This window comes from Protobothrops mucrosquamatus, unplaced genomic scaffold, assembly GCF_001527695.2.
Source record: "Protobothrops mucrosquamatus isolate PMUCROS unplaced genomic scaffold, P.Mucros_1.0 scaffold1199, whole genome shotgun sequence".
NCBI lineage: Eukaryota > Metazoa > Chordata > Lepidosauria > Squamata > Viperidae > Protobothrops > Protobothrops mucrosquamatus.
Window position 1 is genome coordinate 8,580 of NW_015387410.1, and position 27,561 is coordinate 36,140.

Genomic DNA, 27,561 nt, shown 5'->3' on the forward strand with positions numbered 1-27,561 from the left:
CAGGAAATGCAATCCCAGGATGAGGTGCAACTGACTTAAAGAACAGCAAAAAGGTGTTACATTTACACCCCTGTAAATTCAGATATTAGACAAGGACAACCCAGCTTCAAATCACTCTTCACCCATGGAAGCTCATTCGCTGACTTTGGGCCCTTCACTCTCTTTCAGCCCAATCTGCCTCTCAGGATTGTGACGATGAGGAAAAATGGGAGGGAGAGTCTTGTACACACCGCCTGCAGGAAAGGTGAGCTGTAATTCTAACAAGCAAATAATGGCCCCCAAATTTTATTTATTTATTTAAGAAATGTATATGGCTTCCCAACTTGAATAATTGTGGCTCTGGGTGATGTACGATCCACCAGCAACATGTCAATACACCAGGAACCCAAATTTATATTACATCCTTTCATGCAAGTACTCCAATCAATCTGGCTGGGATAGGGATGGGGCCAACCATATATATAACCACACATGGATGTGGGGAAGGTCATTCCAACGGGCAGGCACTGCAAAGGAAAAGGCACATTCAAAAGAAAAGTGGAATTATTAGAGTTAAAGTATGTATATACTGATTGTATTATCTTTGTTTAGTTAAATTGTAATTTAGATATGGAATGGGATGAGTGTTAGTCCTGTATCAGGTTCCGGGAAGCTCAGGGGGAGTAGGGGAATTTATTAGGGGATGTATTTACATTTTATAGATAAATACTTATTGTATTGATAAGAGGAGATGCACGGCTGGTATCCCAAATTGCACTCGAGGAGGTCGTAAGAAAGGAGAGGGGATGTAGGTAGGTGGTAGGGAGGAAGGTGGAGAGGTCGGGGGTTAGAGGGAGGAAGGAAAAGAAAGTGGATGAGGGTGGAGGCATGGCGGGGACTGCCGAGCGTCTCTGAAAATGTATTGATTTGGATTATTTTTTCTTTTTTGTTTATGTACGTAAATGCATCATAATTCTTGTTGTTTAATTATAAAAATCAATAAAAATTTTATTAAAAAAAAAAGAAAAGAAAAGTGGAGAGGAGGCAAAGCCAACTGGTCCTGCTTCCTGCCACTTAGGTGTATAGTTAGTGGAGAAAATGTGGGGCGGCATAAGACAAAGAGAAATATGGAGAAATATAGATGGGACACCCCATCTATTTCTTGCTTAGACTCCTTTCCCTGTTTGTTTCAGATTTGTCCCCTAGTTGGCAGACAACTCCCAAGAAGGAATATTGCTCCCAATACATGAAGGAAGCTGAGGCCAACATTTCTGATTTCCAATTCTCCTCAGAAATTCTGTCTGTGTTTTGCTAAGATCATCTGCAATGCGTTCCTTTGTTTTTAAAAAGAGTTCCGTTTGCATTGAACCACTGAGCGGCTTCAAGGGGACACGGGTGGTGCTTAGATTCCCTGGTGTTCAAGCATGTCCTAAGAGGAGAGCACGGGGAAAAGATCAAAAATGAAATCCGAAGGGAAGCATTCCTTCTGGCTTTGTTTGTAAAGATATCTATTACCGTAAACATTGACATAACCCCTTCCATTGTGTCAGATCCATGGAAAAAGCTGGCCCGCAAGAAGCAAACATCTGGTTAACATAAAAAGGAATGAATCCTATTGGGACAACTCCCTGATTTATTTCTACAGGACAAGACAGAAGAGATTCAGAGGATAGGTGAGTAGATTGGGGGGGGGAGGTGCCCTCATTTAGAGATTATTCTATGGCGCTAGTGGTGTTACAGACCATATATTAGCTTTATGCCGTTTTGACTCTCCCCACAAAGCATCCTGGAAAATGTAACTTGGAAAAAAATTATGGCAATTCTTTTATTTGAAGGACTGCGGCACTGCCTCCCTTCAGAATTAAGAGTTCCTTCAATTGATTTGAGGAGAAGGAATAACTACATATCGGTTACATCTGGAGAATAAAGAAACTATCAGACGCAGCCAGGCGCAGGGGTCAAACTATTTTCCAAAGCACCAAAAGGCAAGTCGAGAAACAACAGATGGAAACCTAACCAAAGAGAGAAGCAACCTAGAACTGAGGAGAAATTTCCTAACGGTAAGAGCAATCAACCAATGAAACAAGTTGCCTTCAGAAATTGTGGGTGCTCCATCACCAGTGGTGGGATTCAACTGGTTCGCACCACTTCGGCAGAACCGGTAGCTAATTTTTTTGTTGCCCAGGCCCAGAATGGACTTCCGGAAGTGGCATCCACACAGAGAACCAGTTGTTCACATATTTGAATCCCACCACTATCCATCACTGGAGGCTTTGAAAAAGAGACTGGACAATTGTTTATCTGAAATGGTACAGGGCCCCCTGCTCGAGCAGGGAGTTGGACTAGAAGACCTCCAAGGTCCCTTCCAACTCTATTATTCTATGTTCTAATACAAGGGTACAAGTTCACACAAATATTAAAGTAAACTTAGGTTTTGAAGTTATACCAGGAAGAATTTTTCAAATGAGAGCAGTTCTTGGATTATATAGCCATTCCTCCCTGACTTCCATACCGTACAAATTCCCGTTAAAGGCAGGGATTTAAGGAGAGCCGATCAGAGCGGACAGTGGAGCCAAAAGACTGGAAACGAGGCTAGAGGTTTGATAGCCAAATATGAGTTTTCTTTCAGAATTTCTCTCAAGGGAGCTCTTTATTGCTATGAAAAGGCAGACTGTTCAAAAGGGCTGCTAACATGAAGAGATCTGGAGGTTTAGATGTTTTGTTTTTCTACTCAAGAAATTGTAGAATTTGAAGTATTGCGCGTTTTAAATAAACAAATGAGAGCAACTCTAAATGCACTGAGAAGTAAATATGTCTGTATCCAGTGGGGCTTATTCTTTAATGCAGGGTTCTTCAAACTTGGCCCTTTTATGACCTGTGGACTTCAACTCCCAGAATTCCTGAGCCAACCGTGCTGGCTCAGGAATTCTGGGAGTTGAAGTCCACAGGTCATAAAAGGGCCAAGTTTGAAGACTCCTGCTTTAATGCTTAGGACTCATTGAAAAACCTGTGACTGAAGCTTACATTGTTATGAATGCTACGGAGAGAACAGACCGTTTTATTTATGTTCTACCCCAGAAAAACATGAAATGAACCTAACAAAGGCTACAGTAGGTAGTTTGTTTTGAACAACTAGGAGTCAATGGGAACTTCTTTTGACTAGAGCCATCTGCCTCTGAATACACAATCCAGCCACTCTGCTTATGAGATCTTCAAGGAAGAGAATGCTGGACTGGGTCTAATTCAGCAGAATAGTACTGACATTCAGCAAAGAGGGAGGACAAGCTATTTGAAATAAGGGACCAGTATAAGGCAACTCAAAAGAGTATATAGAAAATATGCAAGCCTTGCATATGTTTGCCTTATTGCAAAGGTTAAACTTTTAATCAATGGAAAGAAGTAAAAATGCCTCTTCCCCCTCAGCTTTTAGATGGGAGATGGGAAGGATCTTCTTGTTGTAAGATTGATCATCTGTTCACTTAGGCAGCAATATATCACTCAAAGCTATAAAAAACTTTATTAATGTTTATTCTTACCTGGATATTTTAATGCTTTCCTTCCTTCCTTCCCTTTCTTTATTCCTTCCTTCCTTCCCTGTCTTCCTTCCCTGTCTTCCTTCCTTCCTTCCTTCCTTCCTTCCTTCCTTCCTTCCTTCCTTCCTTCCCTGTCTTCCTTCCCTGTCTTCCTTCCTTCCTAAGCTTTCACCAACCGTGGCTAAAAATTGTGGAAGTTGAAATCCAACACATCTTGATGAAGTCAGGGAAAATTAACAAATGTTTTCTAGCACAGTCTGTAGATCAATAAAAAAAAGTTTACTCTTTAGTTTCAGGTTTGCACCATAAACATGTACACAACGCCATGGTGATTATTTTGAAGTAAATTTTCATGTGACAGAGATAGAGGGTGACAAAACGTACTTCGGAAAAAAACTCACTGAATTCAGAAATATTTGCTCTCAAACAAGCATGTACTGGGTTTGATTTCACAAAGAGCCATTTCTCAAATGCATGATACTCTACCTGAGCATCTCTTATTTGCTCCAGTTGCTTCCGAGAAGGAAAGTCTGGCATTCTCATTTTCTTCCATTGCAAATATGGATTGGTTAGGTTGTTATCCATGTAGTATGTTACGTATACCAGTTCTTTGGGAAGAGAAAGAAAATGTAATAGTTTAAAGTTTGGCTTAAGCTGAACATCAAATCAGACATGGTAGCTTAGAAATACTGTGTTCTGGTTCACAGTCTGTTATTCAAGCGATAAGTTTTGGGCCTCAACTCTTAGACCAGCGGTTCTCAACCTATGGGTCGCGACCCCATTTGGGGATCGACCATTTCACGGGGGTCACCAAGCAAGGCTGTCCGCCATTTTTTTGTCCGCCATTTTTTTCCCCTTTTCCGGCGGGTGCCTTACCTCCCTTGAGCTGGGCCAGCTGGTGGTCGGCCTGCTCCGTCTCTGCCGCTTGCCAGCTACGCCTCAACCGGCGCAGGGGGCGGAACCACGCATGCGTGGCGCTCCCGGGCAGGGAAAGTCCTCGACTTACGACCAGTTTAGTCCTCGACTTACGACCGGTTTAGTCCTCAACTTACGACCGGTTTAGTCCTCGACTTACGACCGGTTGGGGGTCGCGGCATTAAAAAGATTGAGAACCACTGTCTTAGACAAAGTAGCTTTAGAAAGAAACAGAGAAATAGGTCATCGGGAACCTGAAAAACCCAAGCTGACGCTGTTGCATCCCGTCAGCAATTGAAAAGGTTTTGCATCCTGAAATATGAAAGGGAATAGGGGGGGGGGAATCCAGCTGAGCTTGACTAAGATACAATCCTCAGAAGACTGTTCTGATGGAAGACAATGTAACAGCCAAAGCTCAAAGTAGATACTTCAATCCCTGACAATCTATGACTCCAATAGCTGCTCACCATTTCTCACTCTCCTGCAAGTGCCCAGTTAAAAAGATGTGGGCTTACTTCAAATGTCACTTGATGAGTGAGGGACAACAATCAAGAAACTCAAACTCGGGCTTTTTGTTGAAGTGAAACCTGGGAAGTAGTTTCACTGTTTTCTGACTCTTTCTGAACACTGCTTGGGAACAACTCTTTCTATGGGAATGAAAGCAACTCTTTGCTCACGAGAAGGATCCAAAGGGTGACAAGCTTTTCACCAAGTGGATTTTTCTCACAGTTAGAAATTTAAGGGATTAAACCGCACCATGAAGTTGTCTCAGTCTGTCTCAGCACCAGAACCAAAACCAAAACCCCCAAACAGTGAACATACAATTTGTTTCACAAAACACAATTCTGCATTCTTAACATATCCTGATTAGATTCTGTGAATTGTCTATTCAAGTTAAGCCATCGGGGATCATCTGCTGACCAAGCGCCTTCTGAGTTCAAATCCCCAAACCTCTTCCCCTATTCCGTAAAGAATGACCCTCCTGTGCCACTATTCAAACTAAATCCTAATTTGGTGATCACTTTAGAATGAGGCAGTGTGTGTGTCATGCTGTAGTTATTAGGAACTGTCCATTGCCCTGTGAGAAAAGACCTCTCTTGAATTTGTCTAGCAATGCATGGAGCCTACTTCCCCCAACTTGAATGTAAATCTCATTTCTGGAGGGTATCAGGTTAATAGCCCTTCAAAAAGTCATAGCAAAATTTTACCTCTGTCTTTAGGATAGTTGGCTATGTTTAGAATCACAGTACTGATGTTTGAGGATGTCTTGTTATCATTGCTTGAATAGATCAGTATTGATGCTTGCCAGCTGTCCGACAATTGTAGTCCTGAAGGTTTGTGCAAGCTGGCTAATATTCCCAAGGCATTACAGTCTTCTGATTTGTGACTAGAAATGTTGGCAGAAACTTGCTCTTCTCCTGCACAAGAGGGAGAAAACCGTGAACCCAAAAAAGGGAAACTTACAGAGGAGCATTTAAAGCATATTGTCCTAGTTCCAGAAGTCAGCCTCATGAAGTGTAATTCTGTGACAGAACATTTCATCAAAAGATTTGATGTGGGCATAAGAACAGCTGAAGTTTGAAATAACAGATAAACCTTTAGTTGAAGATACCTAAGTGACTGTTATTGTTTCTTCTGTTTGTTAAATCTCTCTTTCTAAGATTGGGCCATATTTTTTATTTTTTTTTAAATCCCCTTTATTATTTTTATAAATAACTCAAGGTGGCAAACATATGCACTACTCCTTCCTCCTCCTATTTTCCCCACAACAACCCTGTGGCGTGAGTTGGATTGAGAAAGAATGACTGGCATAAGTTCACTCAGCTGGCTTTTGTGCCAAAGGCAGGACTAGAACTCGCAGTCTCCTGGTTTCTAGCCTGGTGCTTTAACCATTAATTACTTGCTGTTGGAAGGCAAATTCCTATTACTTACATTGTCCCTCCTCCCAGTATGTGGTGACACATATGAAGTTTTAACTTATTGACTGATAACTGACTGGCTTATTTCCCAGTTCAACTGAATTAACATCAGCTGGTCAACATAATATATTTCTTCCTTCTTTATTAAATACTCAATATTTCATTTCCTGGAATACTTAAGGGTGTGTAGGAAATGACCAAGCTGAGCCTGAGGGAGGGGGTCAAACGCATCATCAGTCTCGAATCCCTTCATGCCCACAAGAGATTTAAGTCCAACCCACCTTGAATTCCATTGACCCTTATCTGCCGCCAATTTGCTTTGACCATTGAACTACTAACCTTGAGCTGCCTGGACTCTTGATTTGACAGTGTATTTAGCAATTGTGAAAATGAATGAGGGGGGAAGGGGTGTTGTACCTAGCAAAGCCAGCAAGCCCATTACTGTCAGCACCGGCTTCCTCACCATCTGGATGTGGGGGGGCTTTGTGTTATTCATCTGAAAGCGTGCCGTAAGTGTCCTCTGGGTGAAGTAATAAGGATGGTAACTCAGAAATGCATTGTCATTGCTTAACAAAGTGTAGTTGATGGTATTGTTGGCTTTAGCGATGAGAAGATTTTGATGCTGAGCAATTACCTGTAAAGGAACACCATTTGAAAATATGTGAGTTATTATGTTAGTTCAGTAAAACAGGTATTCTTCTTCTATTTTACCTTATACTCTTTTATCTTTATTTTATCTTACCTACTATATTTTATTCTATTGTATCTCACCATAGCTATTTGATCTCATTTTACTGTATTTTACTGTGGCTGATGCTCACATTTGATATGGTCAATTGACTAATCAATACAGTATATTGTAACAAGTAATAGATGTAATTTTCACAGGAGGCTTTTCAAGATTTTTGACAGCAAATCCACTGCAGGACGAGGTCACCAATCCTATCTAACCTGCTGCCCTTCAAATGTATTTGGATAACAATTTTCATCATCCACAACCAGGTTAGGAACGTTTGAAGGCACTAGGTTGGGAAAGGGTGATTTGCATCTCCCATATGAAATTATATAGTATATAAATCATGGCTATGAGTATTCTGTATTCAATAAAAATTTGCAACAAAGCAGCTCAGATTATGAAATGCATATATAGTAAAGATTTGCAATATTTCCTCAAAATCTGCATGCTTTATTTTGTATGAATACTATTTAGTGTATACTTAGCAGAATTCAGCCTCCTTTGGGTTGCAATATGGAGAAATACGGCACTGTGCAATGCACTGAAACTCCAAAGTTATTTATTAGAATAAGATACAGTTTATAAATTGATTAAATAAGTAAATGATTTGTTTCTTTTGGCTACTAGGAATTCGACAGGTATTCGGCATATGTTTTCAAGTATAATGCTGCAACAAGGGAAAAAAAAACAGAAGTTGTTTCAGACAGTTAAAAGAAAAGTTGAAGTTTTCAGCTGTGTGCTGAGTCAAAAATCCTCTTTGATACTTTTGCAGTCTTCCTTAAAAATCATATACATATACATAGCTGAATACAAATATTTCATATTGGGATTACTGTACAGCTTTCATTTTTTTCCTGCCTCAGTTCTAATTCCAAACAGATGACTGCGCTGTAATTTATCTCTGCCTATAGAATCACTGTGACAACTTGAAAACAAGAAAAGTACTGTAACATGTTAGCATCAGGGTCTACTAAGTTAAGCCTTTCCAATAGCTTAAATTGACCTAATTCCCTAGCCAGCTAAAATTAGGAATTTAAGAGGAGGATTGCGACAGCATAACTAATCAGATGTAGAAGGATTAATGTTCCACACCAAAATACGCACAAAAAAGCAGATTAGCTCTTAAGAACACTGAGTTGTGCAGAAAGGAGTTGTATAAAACTGCATTTAAAATCACAAAAGGTGTTCATGTTAAACTGAATGAGGCCAGAGAAAGACAATTCACACTAGCTCTATTAATTTATGAAAGGTGTGTGTGTGTGTATGAAATAAACAAACATTCTTTGGTGAAAAACCAAAGAGTAGGCAACTCATAGCAATAGAATAGAATAGAATAGAATAGAATAGAATAGAATAGAATAGAATAGGAATATAGAACAGGACAGAACAGAACAAGAACAGAACGGAATAGAACAGAATATTCTTTATTGACCAAGCGTGATTGGACACACAAGGAATTTGTCTCCGATGCATAACCTCACAGTATACATATAAATAGCAAGTGATAGGTCATAGATCATAAAACATAGTTACAATCATTAATCATAAGTTACAAACAACAATAGGAAAAGATAGTAGGAAAGACAAAAAGACAAGAGAAGATGAGAAACAAGACAGTGCTGTGGGAATTAAGTGTTCAGCAGAGTGATGGCACAGGGGAAAAAACTATCTTTGTTTCTAATTCATACTGCATGGCATTCCACTAAAGCTCAGTGAATACAAATTCTGGACTGTCTGTCAGCTAACACCATTCAGAAGCTGACGTCAATTGCTTGAAATCCATGCTGAAAAGTGAATTTTGAAAAAGATGCAAATTATATTTGACTCTTTCTCCTTCTTTCTGTCATTCCTTGATCTTTTGAAGAACAGGTGTCAAACTCGCCGCGTCACGTGACAGTTTGCGTCATATCGCAACTTTTCTTGCATTGCCGGAGCTGGGGCGGGCGGGGCCTCCGCATGATGCAACCGGCCCGTGGGCCGGCAGTTTGACACCTCTGTTTTAAAGCGTGAGGATAAATTGATCAAATACAAATACAAATATTTGTCTAAAATGGCATAGGGTTTCCTGCCTGAGCAGGGGGTTGGACTAGATGACCTCCAAGGTCCCTTCCAACATCATCATCATCATCATCATCATCATCATCATCATCATCATCATTATTATTATTATTATTATTATTATTATTATTATTATTATTATTATTATTAGTGAGAAAGTAGAGGATTTTATAGAATTGGTGACTTAATGTTGAAAGAAACCCTGTTATTGCTAAATATATATTGAAAAAGGATTGGTTACAACCTGGTTTCCAAGTCAAAAATATTTTCATAACCTTTCTCCATCTAATACATTCAGACTAGCAATAAAATCTGAATAATGGCATGTATCTATTTCACTTTAGGGGAAGTACATCTCAGCAGTACTTGTACTGTGTAAACCTCTTATGTCAGTAATGACAGGTTTGTTTGAAAATCTTACTGCTTAGCTCTCCTGCCCACTGCGAAACCATGACTAAAAAGTATGGAGTGACTGTTGGCGGTCAAAATCAGCAGCAATGCCAGGCACATCTCCTGTTAATGACATGGATGCCAACTGGCTCCAAGAACTAGCTGATCTGCACTAAAATCTACTTCTGTCCTAACGGTACACAGAGCAGCAGGGAATATAAGCAGGGTGCAGAATAATTCCGATACCCTAAACATTCATTTAATTATTTAAGGAAGGCAGATATTGCTTTTCATTATGTAACAATGATACAGACAATAAACCTACAGGAATTTTCTTTTTTGAAAACCCAAATCTCTTCTCTCCACAGGGAAACATATTGAAAATATCTCTAGGGCAGTGGTTCTCAACCTTTTTAATGCCGCGACCCCAACTGGTCGTAAGTTGAGGATTAAACCGGTTGTAAGTCGAGGACTACCCAACCGGTCGTAAGTCAAGGACTTTCCCTGCCCGGCAGCACTGCGCATGCGTGGTTCCGCCCCCTGCGCCGGCCAAGGCGTAGCTGGCAAGCGGCAGAGACGGAGCAGGCCGACTACCAGCTGGCCCAGCCCAAGGGAAGTAAGGCACCCGCTGGAAAAGGGGAAAAATGGTGGACAAAAAAAATGGTGGACAGCCTTGCTTGGCGACCCCCGTGAAATGGTTGATCGACCCCAAATGGGGTCCCGACCCACAGGTTGAGAACCACTGCTCTAGGGCATTGTTTCTCAACCTTGGCTACTTTTAAGACCTATGGACTTCAACTTCCAGCATCTGCTTGCTGAGGAATTCTGGGAGTTGAAGTCCACACATCTTAAGGATTCTGGGAGTTGATGTCCACACGTCTTAAAGTAGCCAAGGTTGAGAAATACTGCTCTATGGTATTGCTTAAGGCAAGGGTAGGCAACCTTGGCTCTTTTATGACTCGTGGACTTCAACTCCCAGAATTCCTGAACCAGCTATGCTGAGGGAAAAGGGAGAGGTTTCCAAGCTGAGCATGCTGGCTCAGGAATTCTGGGAATTGAAGTCCACGAGTTATAAAAGAGCCAAGGTTGCCTACCCTTGCCTTAAGGCAGCGGTTCTCAACCTATGGGTCGCGACCCCATTTGGGGTCGATCGACCATTTCACGGGGGTCGCCAAGCAAGGCTGTCCGCCATTTTTTTGTCCGCCATTTTTTTCCCCTTTTCCAGCGGGTGCCTTACCTCCCTTGGGCTGGGCCAGCTGGTGGTCGGCCTGCTCCGTCTCTGCCGCTTGCCAGCTACGCCTCGGCCGGTGCAGGGGGCGGAACCACACATGCGTGGCGCTCCCGGGCAGGGAAAGTCCTCGACTTATGACCGGCTGGGTAGTCCTCGACTTACGACCGGTTTAGTCCCCGACTTACGGCCGGTTGGGGTCGCGGCATTAAAAAGGTTGAGAACCACTGCCTTAAGGGAACAGCCGATGGTCTTCTGGACCAGCAAGAAGTTAATAGAGACTTTTTAAGGTGATCTTTCAATAGCTAATGTAGGAGAAACTTGTCAACCAGACACTCATTCTCCAACTGCAAAAGTTAGCCTTCAGATAATAAAACTCACAAATAGGGGCAGAGACACTTCATCAAATAAGCATTTTATTTTATGCTTAATTCTCAGTAGTTCAAAAGATCTACCACTGTAAAAAACGGGGGGGGGGGGGGAATAGGATTTCTCTCTCCCCCCCTTTAAAAGGATGACCTTTGTTTTTTAGTCCTAGTTCTTGCTGGACACTGTCCCCCAGCTTCTACTTCTTACCCAAACACAGGTAGTCCTTGACTTACAACCATTGGTTTAGTGATCATTCAAAATTACAATGGCACCAAAAATATGACTTATGACCGTTTTTTACACTTAATGACCACTGCAGTTTCCCCATAGGCACATGATCAAACTTGGGACGCTTGGCAACTGGCATGTATTTATAACAGTTGCAGTGTGCTGGGTGTGGGTGTGTCATGTGATCACCTTTTGCAACCTTCTGACAAGCAAAGCCAATGGGGGAAGCCAGATTCACTTAACAACTGCATTACTAAATTAACAACTGCAGTGATTCATTTAACAACTGGGACAAGAAAGGTTGTAAAATGAGGCAAAACATACATAACAACTTAGCAACACAAATTTTGGGCTCAATTATAGTCAGAAGTCGAGAACTACTGTACACAAAATAAAAAAGATTTGAGGTATATAACCGATGTGTGTGAAGGGGAAGACCCTCTTCTATCTTTCCTTTTTTTACTAAGAGTTTTTCTCAATATGCTGCTTGATATTCATGTAATAGTGAGCTACATAGTATATAAGTCACTTGATTTATCTTCACAGATTCATCTGAGACATCAGCTGTCTGCTTTGAGGTCATCGACTATATTAAACAGAAAACAATGGTCCACATGCTGATGGGTTGATTCCCATCCCATATTTGCACATGAATGCCTAGTTAATTGTTGAAAAACCTTATTTAAGATAGTGTACATTTATGATTTTATATATTTTGGGATACTGTTCGATTGTTCTTATGTTTTTTATGATATGACTGAAATTGCAAATTGCTTTGAGTCTTGTATGGAAAGTATATGCAAATGACCAAAGCAAATGAAATAAATTCCCTAATTCCATCCAGGAGGTCATCCAGGTTTCCTCTCGTCTTGCCTCTAAATCTACAGTGATAATTGTTGACCAAGCTATAAGCTATGATGGATGGATTCGTCTTTAGTAACCTAAAATCAAGCAGTATTCACGGATTGAAAATTGTAGGATTAAATGGCAAAAGGGAATGTAGCACTATGGCTAAGCCAAGATGATAGGCTGGACGTAACACCCGCTTTACCCCAAAGTGTATTTTAAATTGTAAAAGAGTAGGCAGACACTACTTTTACAGCGTGTTTATGATTACAAAAACTGCAAGGTGCAGATGCAGTTTTCCTCCATTAGGTGACGCACAAGTCCTGACTGTGAAATATTGCAAAGTCTATAAAACAACAGACAAAGCTAAAAGGTTCATCAGGCCAGTTCCAGTTTAGCAGCTGCCCAGCTTCAGCCCAGTTCTTTAGGCAGAAGCAGAGGAAATCAATTTTGGTAATGTCTGTGTATTTCTTGGTATTTCTGAATAATTCATGGATGCAAAGGGAACATAGCGGATCATAACATTCATGGACATTTGCAGGGAAAGGCCTTCCATTCGGGCCTAAACAGGAATTCTTTAAATTGAAAACAGGGGAAAAACAATTACAGGGAGTCCTCAACTTGCAACAGTTCATTTAGTGACCGTTCGAAGTTACAACGGCACTGAAAGAAGTGACTCGTGACTGTTTTTCACACTTACGACTGTTGCGGCATCCCCATGGTCATGTGATCAAAATTCAGACGCTTGACAGCTGACTCAGATTTATGACGGTTGGTCTGTCCCCGGGGTCACGCGATCACCTTTTGCGGCCTTCTGACAAGCAAAGTCAACGGGGAAGCCCGATTTACTTAACAACCGTGCTACTAACTTAACAACTGCAGTGATTCATTTAACTGTGGCAAGCAAGATCGCAAAACGGGGGCAAAACTCACTTAACAAATGTCTCACTCAACAACAGAAATGTTGGGCTCAATTGTGGCCGTAAGTCGAGGACCACCTGTATTTACTTCCAGTTCTTCTGAGCTGAAGTGCTTAGTCACAGTGTGGTCTTGAAACCCAGGAGTAACAGGAATGCATTATGTGGGCTCCTGCAACATAACAAATACGTTATGTTGGCAAGCAGTATTAGTCGACTGGGAAGCAATGCTGGTCAAGTCTAAGAAGGACTTGGTTTATGATTTGAGATTATAAGGGTATTTAACAACTTCCAAATGCTCCAAGGACTTCAAACTAGAGAAGGTCCCTTTCTGGTCTAGATTGAAATCTAAATGCCTAGCCCTGACAGCCTGAATGTTTGTCACAGCACGCAGAGCGCATTGAGCAAGACAGTCTAGACGAGCTTCTGTTTACTTTGTGATTCCCCATTATCCAATAAAAATCCCAAACAAAAACTTCCACTTTTGCCAGCATCAACCTTACCTTTACCACCATAGCTGCATAGGTCACATCAGCTCTCCACTGCTGTGGGATCGACCATCCTACTAGAGGATCAGCCTCATCATTGTATATGGGGACCGAGGTAAAATTGGGGAACATCTTCTGGATCTGTCCCATGGCCTCAGTTTCCTGTTCCAAGATATGAAGAGCACTCCCAGCTCCCTGGTGATTAAAAGCATTGTGATGACTGTTATTATCTAGTAAGCGTACACCTGCTCTCCTACTCTTATACTATTTTGTCAAAACAAGGCCAGGGAATCTCTTTTTGTATGGGGTCCAACATCGATCACTAAATTAAGATTTTTTTAAATATGCCATTTAAAGAGGAATACTATTAAATAATGATAGGAGAGTAACAAATCCAACTACGTTTCTACAGATATAAATAATATTAAGCTTATAATATTAATTAATATTAGGCTCCAAGAGCCAGTTTGGTCTCTGACAGCTAGTTCGGTCTAATGGTTAAGGCACCAGACTAGAAAACCAGAAACTGTGAGTTCATGTCTTACCTTAGCCATGAAAGCTAGCTAGGTGACTTTAGGCCAGTCACTCTTTCTCAGCTCAACCTACCTCACAGACTTATTGTTGTTGTGGAGAAAATAGGAGGAGAAAAGCGCATTAGGCATATTTGCTGCCTTATTTGTAAAAAATGTATAAAGCTGGGATATTAAATAAATAAATGGCTTCTATTTTATTCTTACTCTACCTGTGATTCTGTGGCTCGCTAAGCCCTTGTTCGTACTAAGCTGTCCATCCTGATCAATAAGCTCTACTGGGAGTATTTCTACTTGAAGTTTTATTTTATTTATTTATACAGCGTATGCAATAGTGACAAATATTTGTAGCTCGGGTGTAGGATGAGGGTGAAGGTTTGTTCTCTGAGCTTGTGGGTTGGTTTCTGAATGTTTCGTTACCAGGCTAGGTAATAATAATAATAATAATAATAATAATAATAATAATAATAATAATAATAATAATAATAATAATAATAATAATAATAATAATAATAATAATAATAATAATAATAATAATAATAATAATAATAAAAAAAAAGTTGGACCTTGGAAGTCATCTAGTCCAACCCCCTGCTCAGGCAGGAAACCCTATACCATTTCAGACAAATGGCTGTCCAGTCTCTTCTTAAAAACTTCCAGTGTTGGAGCATTCACCACTTCTGGAGGCAGATTGTTCCACTGGTTAATTATTCTAACTGTCAGGAAGTTTCTCCTTAGTTCTAGGTTGCTTCTTTCCTTTATTAGTTTCCATCCGTTGCTTCTTGTCCTGCCTTCAGGCGCCTTGGAAAATAGCTTGACTCCCTCTTCTTTGTGGCAGCCCCTGAGATATTGGAATACTGCTATCATGTCCCCCCTCATCCTTCTCTTCATTAAACTAGACATACCCAATTCCAGCAACCATTCCTTATGTTTTAGCCTCCAGTCCCCTGATCATCTTTGTTGCTCTTCTCTGTACTCTTTCTAGAATTTCAACATCTTCAGCAGAGTTTAGGGGATGTCAGTGTTTGTGTTCTTCTGTTTATAAGGGCTTCAGGTGTGGGTGTGTCAAGTGAGGGTCTTGTGATGAGTTAGGTGTGGGTCATGAGTGAGAGGCTTGTGATGGGTGTTTGATGGGGAGGTTACATCAGATCAGGGTCATTGGGAGCTGAACTGCTGGTGGGAGGGGGTGCTTGCATGGGTTGGTTGAGGGTCGGTGCTGTCTCTGATTGGCTGTGCGGTTGATTTGGATTCTGAGGGGATCGTAGGCTAGTTGTAGGTCATTGTGTCTGTTGATGGAATTGCTTGTGGAGTGCCAGATTTCACGAGTGTGGCGGGTGGCAGCACGGCCGATGATTTTTGTGTCGCTCCAATTGAACTGGTGCTGTTTGCTGCCAGTGTGGGTAGAGATTAAGGATTTGGGACTGTGGCGTTTGACTGCTAGCCGGCATTTGTGGATTCTGGTTTTTTAATTGACGTGATGTTTGTCCCAGGTAGAATTGGTTGCAATGGTTACAGTTGATTTTGTAGATTAGATTGACTCACTGATGACTCACACCTGACCCATCACAAGACCCACCACAGACCCTGACTTGACACACCCACACCTGAAGCCCTTATAAACAAAACACTGACCCTGACATCCCCTAAACTCTGCTGAAGATGTTACCTAGGCTGGTAACGAAACGTTCAGAAATCAACCCACAAGCTCGGAGAACGAACCTTCACCCTCACGTTGTATAGTTCAGGGGTCTGCAACCTTGACAACTTTAAGACTTGTGGACTTCAGCTCCCAGAATTCCTCAGCCAGGAATTCTGGGAGCTGAAGTCCACAAGTCTTAAAGTTGTCAAGGTTGCAGACCCCTGGTATAGTTCATCCAACTCTCAATAACTCTGGGCAGCTTAAAATTCAAAATATAAAATACAAAAACATATTCCTCCCTCCTCCAAAGAAATAGCCTCAAAAGCAACATATAACCAAGAAAAACTCACCCAACAGGGACACAGCCTCAACTTTGCCCAAAATTTGGGAGAAAAGCCAGGACTTTAATAGCTTCCTGAAGGATGGAAGCCATCCAGTTCTCTGGAAGGTTATCATTTCCCCCAAGTCCCACTTGGTGACACTGCTTAATCAATGAGACCGGGAGAAAATCCATTCTGCCCCATCACACCATATTGGCAGAAACAATTGGAGACAGGTGATCCCTCAAATAAAGGGAATAACCAAGCACCTTAAATTGCACCGGGAAGTTCATTGTTAACCTGAGCAGCTCTTGAAGCAATGGGGGGGGGGGCGGCATACAGGCTTAATGAGGCATGCCCAACGTGGCCACCACTGCTGCATTCTGGACTACCTGTAGCTTCCAGGTTTAGTAGAAGAAACTAAAGCTTCAGAGATAAATAAGCCAACAAGGTAATATACATAATGGCACTTTGAACATGCCATATAATTCTCTGCAAGAGGTAATGGCCACTTTTTATTCAATCCAATATTTTCCACCTTGTCTGTATTTTTTTATCGGAGAAAAATAAATAAATGAGAACATTTAGCTTGGATCGGGAACTTCTAAAGTTCTCAGCCATTAAAAACAACAACAACAACAAGCTGACCTTTTTATGCATGGCGATGTAATCTAGCCGGACTCCTGTCTCTCCAGTGAAAAAATTTGTGCCGTTGTAGCAATGGCTGAGGAGATTCCAGCAAATTGGAGACTTGGGAAATGGATGAAAGGAATCTCCGGGGCCTCCCAATTTTAGCTGACCACTGGCTTCCCTTAATCCTTCAGAACAAGCGTCGTAGTAGTTGAGAAATCCTGGATGTAAGGTGGAAGAGTTGTGAAAGACTCAGCATTTGAAATCAATATGCTAACTCAAGTGGTGGCGAACCTATGGCACGCATGCCAAAGGCGGCATTCAGAGCCCTCTCTGTGGGCACGTGTGCCATCGCCCCGACCCACCTCCCCCCGCAGCCCCCTCACCAGCAGCCCCCAGAGGAGAGTCGCCCCCGAGCGCAGCCCGCATGGAGCAGTGCAGCCAAGGACATGGCAGCCGAGCAGCGGGGACTTCGCCCTCACACCCGTCACGCGCAGTTGATGCTGCAGGGTGGAGGGCATGGCTGCCATGGCACTGCTGGGCCGCCTGGGTGATCTGCGGCGGGCCGTGGAGGTGGTGGGTGGCCCCACAGATGGGCAGATCGGGGATGGGCGGGGGGGCAGTATTTGGGCACTCAGTCTCTAAAAGGTTCACCATCACTGCGCTATCTTATCAATGGAACAGGAAAGTATCTCGCTCTTCAGAATGCGCTAGGCTGAAATCTAAGAAAGCAGGGCATATTTCAGAGCATTTCTGTATTAACAACAGCTGATTCAGAAATGTAACCCTTGCCTGAACTTGTGTGTCTTGTATGTGACTATGGAACTTGCGACTATGGATTCTCTTGTGAATGCCAATAAGATACACAATCTTATCACGTTTTAAAGCACACTGCTGGTTCTTATATAGGCATGGTCCTCGATATATATAAATTCAGGGATAATTTCCTTTTTGTAAAGCTATAAAGGAGCAGCAGCTGAGGGAAGGACAGCTTTACAGGTAGTCCTTGACTTACAACCACAATTGAGCTCAGAATTTATGCTGCTGAGTGAGACATTTCTTCTTTGCCCCATTTTACGACTTTTCTCGCCACAAGTTGTTAAGTGAATCACTGCAGTTGTTAAGTTAGTAGCACGGTTGTTAAGTAAACCTGGCTTCCCCACTGACTTTGCCTGTCAGAAGATTGCAAAAGATGATCATAAGATCCTGGGACACTGTAACTGTCATAAATGTGAATCAGTTCTCAAGCATCCGAATGTAAATCACGTGACCCTGGGGATGCTGCAACGGTCATAAGAGTGAAAAACGTTCATAAGTCACTTTTTTCAGTGCTGTTGTAACTTCAAATGATTACTAAATGAAATATTGTAAGTCAAGGACTAGCTGTATTGTGGTTCAGGCTTAAGCACAAGAAGTCCGCTTCACCCCACAAGTTACAGTATATGTCTGCCGAAATTATACACACACACACCTCTCAAATATTTGGAAGAATGGGCCTGAGTGCAGGACAATTATTCAGCAGCAGCGACAGAACTCCTGTGAGTTATGAGCCCATAAACACCGGAATGCATCAAATTTGTACCTATGTAATTTAGAAACAATTGCAATGCAAAGTGTTTTGCAGAAGACAAACAGATTCCTCACCGAAATTACCAGATACAATCAAGCCCCTTGTGACAATGAGATCATTATACGTAAATGCATAAGAACCTCAGATACCCTTTTGCAATGAAAGAAACTTTACAGCTCTCACTGTCACTCCAATGATCTTCCCTCATGGCTACGTTACTTCCCTTGACTTATGATCCCGAAATAGCCATGGGAGCACCCAAATTCTGATAGGGGAGAGAATAAAATAATAAGAGGGAACTCCCAACAGCCACTCATACTGCTATGTCCCTTCCTTTGGCAAGTCCATGAGGATGCTTGCACAATGGTTCTTCTTGATGTTACAGGTAGTTCTTGATGTATGACCACAATTGAGCCCAAAGTTTCTGCTGTTATAAAAGACTAAATAACATTCCTGTTTGCTAAACTAGGCACAATAACTTAGTTTTGGAAGAGTTTGGATGGCAAAATCAATATCTATTTGATATTGAGTCTGAGCTTTACAAGATCTAAAACGAGCAACATTTTCCTCGCTTGCATCTAACGTCTCCTTGGAATTCTTTCCATATTATTAACAATTTTTTAAAAAGGGATTTAAAACAGCTTACCATCTACAGTCATTGATACATTGTCAAAGTCATGGTGATCTGGTTCATTCCAGGTCTCAAAATTCCACTTTGAAACATGTTTCAATCCATATCTCTCTGGAAACCAAACTTAGAGTTAATGTAGTAAACTCATTCATTAGGCTCTGAGCAAAGTCTCAAGTGAATGACTCTTGGGCCAAATAATCCCATGCTAGCAGATTTTGCCTTTAAGAGATATACATGGATGATCAATCTGGGATACAACAGATTTACCCACAATTTATTCCACAAAGGGGGGGGGAGAGTCCCTGTGAATTTTACTCCGCTATTTGTTGCTGACTTTAGGGAGTGGTGCTCATCTCCGTTTCAAGGCCATTGAGCCAATACTTTCTGAAGACATTTCCACAGTCATGTGACCAGCATGACAGAACGATCATCACAGAACGATGTTACCTTCCCACCGAAATGGTACCTATTTATCTACTTGCATTTGCATGCTGTCAAACTGCTAGGTTGGCAAGAGCTGGGGCAAGGATGGGAGCTCATCCTGTCACATGGAGCTTGGATCTCAAACCTGGGCTGCTTGCTTTCCAGTTGACAAGCCCAGCGTCTTAACAGCTGAGCCAACGTGCCACCCATTTATTCCATAATAGGATCCCACATTTGTCTACATAGGAGAACCCAACCAGGAACCTCTGAAGTGGGTGCCATTTTCCCAAAGACATGCACATAATTTCCGTGGCCCTTCACAGATCTGTTGCTGAATTGTAATGTGTAATGTAAAAGAAAAGGAAATAACCATATTAACGGAGTTGAAGTAATATAGAGTTCAAATATCTATAGCATGATTCCCAGTATATCGCTCCAAGGCCTAGTGTGATCCTCAGCTCAAAAGCCGATATACCCAGAATTTGTTTTATCTCAGCGTTAATTTAGCCTCTAAATCCCATATCAAAAGTTGTCTGTTGTCTCTGGAATTCCCTACGAATGTTCAGCCATTTAGCCAACCAGAGCCATACCCGGTTGCATAAATTGAAAGTCACAGCATATTCAAACCAAAAGCGGTTGAACAAAAAAAATGTAGATTTTCACTAGCGTGGCTTTTTATCAATGTTTGCACCAACACTGAGTCTGGTTAACTCACCTATATATCTTTGGGCCAACTGTACAATCAGGCTCTTCCACTCTACCACTTGCTTTTTATCATCAAAGTCAGTGAAGTATCCTGAAGGACTTCCCATCAATTCAAAACCTTCATTTAATATAAAAACAAAGGCAAAATAATTCAATAAGAATCGATAGCAGTTTTGAATTTTTCTATGTAAGCCTGCTTTAGTCTTCATTTGTGAATTATGCCTAATATCCAAGGAATCAGGGGACCAATTTCATTTACAGTGCGTAAAGCAGGGAAGGATCTCTACAGCTAATAATTTAGGATAACAACAGGCAAATAAGCCTATTCAAATCTTAAAAATGCAAATCCTCTAGTGGATACATCTGAAGGAGGCACTTCAGATTTCAAACCATAATTATAACCATGTGCCCTCTTACCAATAATTTAAACACTATCAGTTTAATTATTGATGTTCAGGTGAACAAGGCAGGTCATTGAGAAATACTTTTAAGTATTCGCCCACTCTAATATAATATTTATTTTATACAGCACTTTTTTCATAGCTTTCCACACATTCTCCAGATCCTTATAAAAGTTCTATGGGATGAATACATTCTATTATGTACATTCTGTTATCCCCTTATTACAGACTTGGAATAAAAAAATAGGTTAAAGTGTATTTAGTGTTCATGGCTCAACTGAGAATTCATCAAGAACTTGCCAGACTATTTTAATCAGTACACTCTAATTTCCTCCTGATGTGCATTCTTAAAATGCCACTGAGAAACTGAGGTACATAACAATTTGAGAAAACTTTTTGCAAAGTTCTACTTGGGCGGTTAAGTGGGCATGTCTGCTCAAGCATTCATTTGGCTCAGATATAATTCTCCATCATTGGACAGCCTGGGTCTGGTCTATAAAGGTAGTCCTCAGCTTATAACCATTTGTTTAGTGACTGTTCAAAGTTACAATGGCATTGAAAAAAGTGACTTATGACTGGACCTCACATTTACAACCATTGCAGCATCCCCACAGTTATGTGATCAAAATTTGGGTGCTTGGTAACTGGCAAGCATGTACAATAGTTGTAGCATCCTGAATTCAAATGATTGCCATTTACCAGCTGGCTTCCAACAAACTAAGTCAATGAGAGAAGCTGGATTCACAGTGATTTGCTTAACAACCATGGCAAAAAGGTCATAACAAGAGGTACGATTCACTTAACAAACACCTTGCTTAGCAATGGAAATTCTACGTATAATTTGGTCATTAAACTGAGGACTGCCTACACCTATACTACTCAGATTGCAGTGGATGCTCTTATGATTGTATCAATTCCTACTTCGTTTCAAATAAACTTCACACTGAAGTTACTGGTTTTATTTTCCCACTGAAAAATGGACCTCAAAATTGCTTTAGGGAAGGCACTAATTGCAACCATTTCCTCACTACTTTTTCATATTGTTCCTTTTTTATGAATAGCACAAAAAGTCACAGCTTTGCAACAAAACACGTTCTTTGCTGGCAAGTTCAAATAACTTGTTAACCAACAATCAGTTTGTTTCATTTTGGTTTAGCCTGCTGTGTGAACAGGCTAAATCACTGAGATATTTTTTTTTTTTAGTAGCTAGCTAAAGAAGCCATCTCTTTACCCTCTTCACTTCAAGCAAAGGGGCTTTGGTAGAGGTGCTAAGACAAATTTACAAGAATAGCTGACAGTTGGAATTGACAAGATTACTCTTTAAATAAGAGCTCTGCACCTTTTTTGGCTTATGGACGTGTGGAATTATGAGAACAGAAGGGCATTCTTACAAGGGTCTGTGTGTGTGTTGCCCATTCACAAAGTGATAACAAAATCAGACTACTAAATAGTCTCTCCCTCCACAATAAATACTCAATGTTCCTGATCTATCCTTCCTCCTTCCTTCCTTCCTTCCTTCCTTCCTTCCTTCCTTCCTTCCTTCCTTCCTTTCCTCCCTTTTCAAATGAAGCTTAGCCATAAGCTAAGCGACAAATGATGAGGAAAGGCTGAAACTGATTTTTAAGTATTTCTCCAAAGTATCATTTTCTTCCTCTATTTATTGCCTTATTGAGTATTTCATTATAAACCACCTTGAGTCTCTCTGATTAGGTGGCCTAATAAGATAGCATCATCAGCCAAGAAAGCTGATGCTGATGTTGATGCTTTAGAAATAACAATGAGCCACAAATTGTTTTAAAATCGAAATTGCTTTATTATACTATAAGCTTACCATTTTATTCACAAACACATATGTGTGTGCATGTGTATGTAAAAAAAAAAATCACCCTTACCAGGGCGACTGTCTCAGGTATCAAAGAAGCTGTAAGCCAAGAAATAGACTAATCTATAGATAGGCTAATGGACTGATACGAAGTAAAACATTTTCACATGAACAGGAGTAATATTTAGCACCACTCTAGAAGCACAGAGCAGGATCCTCTAGTGTTAAAAGACACAAGAGATGACGCCAGAATATATACAGATAAGTCCTTGACTCCAGTGCTTGAGCTCAAAATTTCTGTTGCTAACTGAGACATATCTTAAGTGAGTTTTGTCCCATTTTATGACCTTTCTTGCTATAGTTGTTAAGTGAATCACTGCAGTTGTTAAGTTAGTAACACGGTTGTTAAGTGAATCTGGCTCCCCCATTGACTTTGCTTGTCAGAAGGTCTCAGAAGATGATCACATGACCCCAGGACACTGCAACTGTCATAAATATGAGTCAATTGCTACATTTCTGAATTCTGATCATGTGACCATGGGTATGCTGCAATGGTTGTTAAGTGTGAAAAATGGTCATAGGTCACTTTTTTTCAGTGCCGTTGTAACTTCAAAAGGTCACTAAATGAACTGTTGTAAGTCGAGGACTACCTGTATTATATTCAGCTAAAATGAGACTATAGCTTTTATTCATTCAGTAATCTGATCATACAATTCTACATCCATTGAAAGACTGGATGGATTCCCTATTGATCTCCCCAAAAACAGAGTGGTATAATAAAAAAGAATTGCATTTTTTTTCCTAATAACAACATATAGTTGCAGACTCTCTGTTTCTGACAACATTGGCTAAATATGAAATGCACACACATCCACTGGCATTTGATAAGGTGCCCATTAGAGTATGTGTCTATCCAGTGCAAGTGATGGATTTTTCCGGGATCAGATATAAAACAATAATTGTTCAGCTCTGTGGAGTATAAGCACTTTAATGCTAACATTATTTGCAAAGGCTGTGTGACTTCCAATTGACCTTTGTCCTTAAGGCAATGTAAAAATATCCATCAGATATGGTGGAAGTTTAACTTCTTGAATTGCAACATTTGCTTGTTAAAAGTCTTGTAGTCGTCAAGATAAGCAAATGACTGCACATAACTCCAAATACCTTCACCTAAACATTGTAAAACAGAGCTATGAATTGACTGGTTTTATATTTACCAGGACGTAGCTTATTCTCCCAAAGAAGATGCATGAAGTTATCCAGGTTTGTGAAATCGTAGTGAAGTGTCCCATTTATCACCCTGAAAAAGAAATTGCAGGCCTTTGATAGCTGCTTGAACTGAAAGCTATTTTTCCCCAAGTATAATTTCATAAACTTTTCTTCAATAAGATAAAAGACAATTAGTTTGATTTATTATTATTTTACAATAATAAATTTCAGTTAACAATAGGATAGTGTCTATGCAATTCTATATACCAGAAGAACTTTCCATATAGATACATCAGCCAGCTGAATTGACTTCAGCAGAATAAGATGAACTGGAGAATAAAAAAAATACCCCATACATTAGCCTTTTCTAATTTGCTGCATCCAAAGACATTCAATTATAACTCTAGAATTTGAAGCTAGCATGCAGAAGGCTGAGCTAGAAAGATTTCTACATGCTGACTGCAAACAAAATGAGAAGTTACATGCCTGTAACATACCTATGTACATACATGTACATATATTATTTGGGAAATTTAACTCTGATATTGTTTCTATAAAAATATCTCATTGCTGAGATTGCCTTTTATGATAAGGTATTTTTTCTTATTTAAGAAAAACAAAAGTTGTTGGAATTATATAGAGGCCAAGATTTCATGAAAGTATTCAAACTCCGATGACTGTATGTGGGAATCACTTTTGGTTATTCCATGAAGCAAATATGTTTAGTTCATATTCTATTGTAAAACACATCTTTAGAAAGTTTAGATTGGTTAAATGAATACCAGCCATGTGCTACGTATGTTAAACAGCATTAAACATTTCACATATAAACAAATATTGGAATTTGCATCAGTTGAATTCATCGCTCAAGTGACATGCAGACCACAGAGTAAATGTACTTTACTGCAGAAATGTTAAAGATACCTTCGTATGTATATTACATAGTAACGCAGGTAATATACTGTGAAAAAATTATCATTACCGTCTTTATCCCCCAAAGTAACCAATCAAATATTTAAAATCTGCATATGGATGTGGCTAAAGATATATTATGCTCTAGATATGTGAGCAGTGATGAACTGGACCCTCACTCTGTCATGACTGAACTAAACCATTGAAATCAGTAGTGTGTGTTAATCATGACTAGTTGAATCTAAGTTTGGATCAGATTAAATTATCATACAGTATATTTGAAATATACATATGGAACTGTTCACACATGAACAGTGAACACATACAGCTAGCTTATAATAGAACTCACACTGTTCTGGACAGATGACAATTCCTTTGTATACTAAAGAAACCTCCAAGTTATATGACAGTGGACGAGGATGGGGAGGAGGAAGTGGAGGAGGAGGAGGAGGAGGAAGAGGAAGAGGAAGAGGAAGAGGAAGAAGAAGAAGAGGAAGAGGAAGAGGAAGAAGACGAAGAAGAAGAAGAAGAAGAAGAAGAAGAAGAAGAAGAGGAGGAGGAGGAGGAGGAGGAGGAGGAGGAGGAGGAGGAGGAGGAGGAAAAGTAGTCAGGCCTTGAGGAGGAGACTTATCTTGTTAATTGGTTGGGCCAAACTCTCCAGGACCAAGGACAGCTCCATAAAGAAAGATAAACATTCCACCCAACCTAAAGCTGGCTGCTGGCTGAATGTCCGAGCCCCTCAAACATTATTACAGTAAGCAACAGCAAGACTTTAATGTTTCCAGTCTAATTAGAAAACTCTCATGTACTGAAAAACATAAATCCCAGATTCTGGTAGGCTGGACTTCGGTTCTTCAAACTCACTCCTCAGATTTTGCTCTATGCTTTCTATCATTCCTGCTTAGTCTTTTGGGAAATCAGAAGGTGCCTTAGATAGAATCAGAAGGAGAAACTTCAAAAGCTAGTCCCTAAGGAAATGACTTCCAACTGTTTAGCAGTGCTTAGGAATAGCGAGTCTGACATCCACCTTTGATTTCAAGCAGTGGAAGGCAGCTCCGTGTATCTTTGCTGTTCTTTCTCCTTCCCCCAACAAAATCCCTCCAACGGATTTCTCAGCACCGAAAGCCAATAATTCTGCAAATGGCCACTGCAAAATGCCTATGAATAAGCAAGGCACACATAAAGACACAAGACTGAGAGTGGACAAAAAGAGCTTTCAGCCCGATCAAAAGGATGCGGCCTGCCATTTCCAGCTTCTCAGCCAGCCTAGCTCAGTTAGCTAATTCTCCACGCTTCCCTCGGCAACGGGGAGAGAGCGAGAGGGAGGGAAGAGAAGAAGAGACATGACAATCAAGAACCTTACAGCTCCTTGCCTGATGGAGGTATGTTTCAAAATTAACCTTCAATGTTTTTACTGTAACTCAGTATTATTCATTCTGGCATTCTAGGGAGGAAAAAAACAACAGCAGAGCTGAAGTAAAGTAGAACTGTTTCAAAAGATTTTTAATCAGCAAACAGGCTTGAAATGAATACATCCACACTGTCATTTTGTTGATACATTTCTGAATTCAACCTCAGGCTCTGAAATGTGGCACCAGAGTTATCTTTTGATTATTATTTTTGCTGTTTTTACAAATGCTTTAATTACAGTTTTGTTGCATATCTGTTTCTTACTGGACTGTAAACCACTGTGAGTCAGTTCGAATATGGCACTCAACAAACCTAGTAAATTCTGCTTTAAATATGAGATATAAATAAGCATTCGCTAGCTCTGCTTTTTAAAATACTTCTTCCTAGTATGAGAATGAATGCTCAAATCTCTGGACTGAATGCTTATGCTATTCATTTATAATACAACAGGTATTAGACAGCCAACTTCCACCAGGAATGAAAGTGTTAAAATTTTCCTTTGCAATATACCCTTTGGTCTAAGAAAAGAAAGTCCCTAGAAAAAAAAATGCAGGAATTAACCTTTAATGGTTAGCCTACAGTGGAAAAACAACATTATTTTGTTCTTAGTTAGGAAGGTATTCTATTATTACATTGTTAAAGTCTGAACCAGCGACTCAATCCTATTCTTGGTTAAAAATCAAAGGCAATTGATGAAATAACGGTTTCACAATTTAAAAACTAACCATTGTCAGGTTAAATGTTATTTGGAAGCAATAGAAGACAACATTGGGAATGGTACCAAAGTTCTAAATTCCAGCAAAAAGAGGTCATACAGTACATAAGAGTAACTTTTTAAGGGATAAAGCAATATAAATTCATTAAACAACAAACTGACTCAAAAACTACAGCCAGAGGAAGTTCTGGATATTTCACCACAAAAGGTTTTTAGGGTGGTAAAAGAAAGCATTTCTATGAATAAATGCCTTATCCATCATGGAAATGGAAAAGACAAACTAGATTCCTGGATTTTCCCCCCCTCCCTCAAAAATGGCTTTCTTGTTATAAACGATTCCATTGCAGTTTCACCCAAACCATAATTTCTGACTACATTTTGCAAAACATGTTATGAGAAATTGCTTGATATGACATTAAGAGGAGTTGAAGAGTTTGTGAATGTGAAAGAGGAATTTTAATTATTTAGGATGCAAAGTGCATTGCCCTTTTTCAATGTATAAAATTATTTTTATTGATCCAAGTTTACATTTCTTGTCTCACATAGCACTATTTGTAAAGCAAACTAAGCCCATCCCATGCCTCCTTTATTTGGTGAGATTCTGCAGTAGCAGTGGAAAAATGGAAGCATCTGGGTTTTATATAGCTACAATTTACATTAACCATGGCAGAATACACTATTTGGTATAGTTTACATAAGTCACAGCCAAGACATGGCAATCCACAGATTGTATCTTGCCAAAAATGCTTCATGGGGTTGTTTTATTCCTAGCAGAATTGTTCTTGTTTTATGGTTAGGCAGCACTGGAACTCATAGAGGGTAACTTTGAGGGCTCCAGTGTTAGAGATTACCTGGCAGAAAACTCTTAAGTGCTCTTCCCTTAACAAAGGGCTGGAGAGGCACCACGAGTTTCTGTGCCCTGAAGAAGCAGTGATGGATCCTCTATATCAGTGATAGCGAACCTTTTAGAGACCGAGTGCCCAAACTGCAACCCAAAACCAACTTATGCATCACCAAGTGCCGGGTGGGTGTGGCCCA

The 27,561-nt window shown here is 40.4% G+C and overlaps 1 protein-coding gene across 1 annotated transcript in view; it reads right to left on the bottom strand.

Moving 5' to 3' along the window:
- Positions 1 to 27,561, bottom strand: part of IDUA (iduronidase alpha-L-) — a 51,603-nt gene that overhangs the window by 6,071 nt on the left and 17,971 nt on the right. The window contains exons 3-10 of the mRNA XM_015820879.1: positions 23,495 to 23,577; positions 20,065 to 20,172; positions 18,942 to 19,037; positions 16,744 to 16,946; positions 13,622 to 13,801; positions 6,764 to 6,980; positions 5,636 to 5,845; positions 3,999 to 4,120 (exon numbers count right to left, since the gene is read on the bottom strand). Of these exons, the coding sequence (XP_015676365.1) occupies positions 3,999 to 4,120; positions 5,636 to 5,845; positions 6,764 to 6,980; positions 13,622 to 13,801; positions 16,744 to 16,946; positions 18,942 to 19,037; positions 20,065 to 20,172; positions 23,495 to 23,577 (1,219 nt within the window). The remainder of the gene's footprint in view (positions 1 to 3,998; positions 4,121 to 5,635; positions 5,846 to 6,763; positions 6,981 to 13,621; positions 13,802 to 16,743; positions 16,947 to 18,941; positions 19,038 to 20,064; positions 20,173 to 23,494; positions 23,578 to 27,561) is intronic.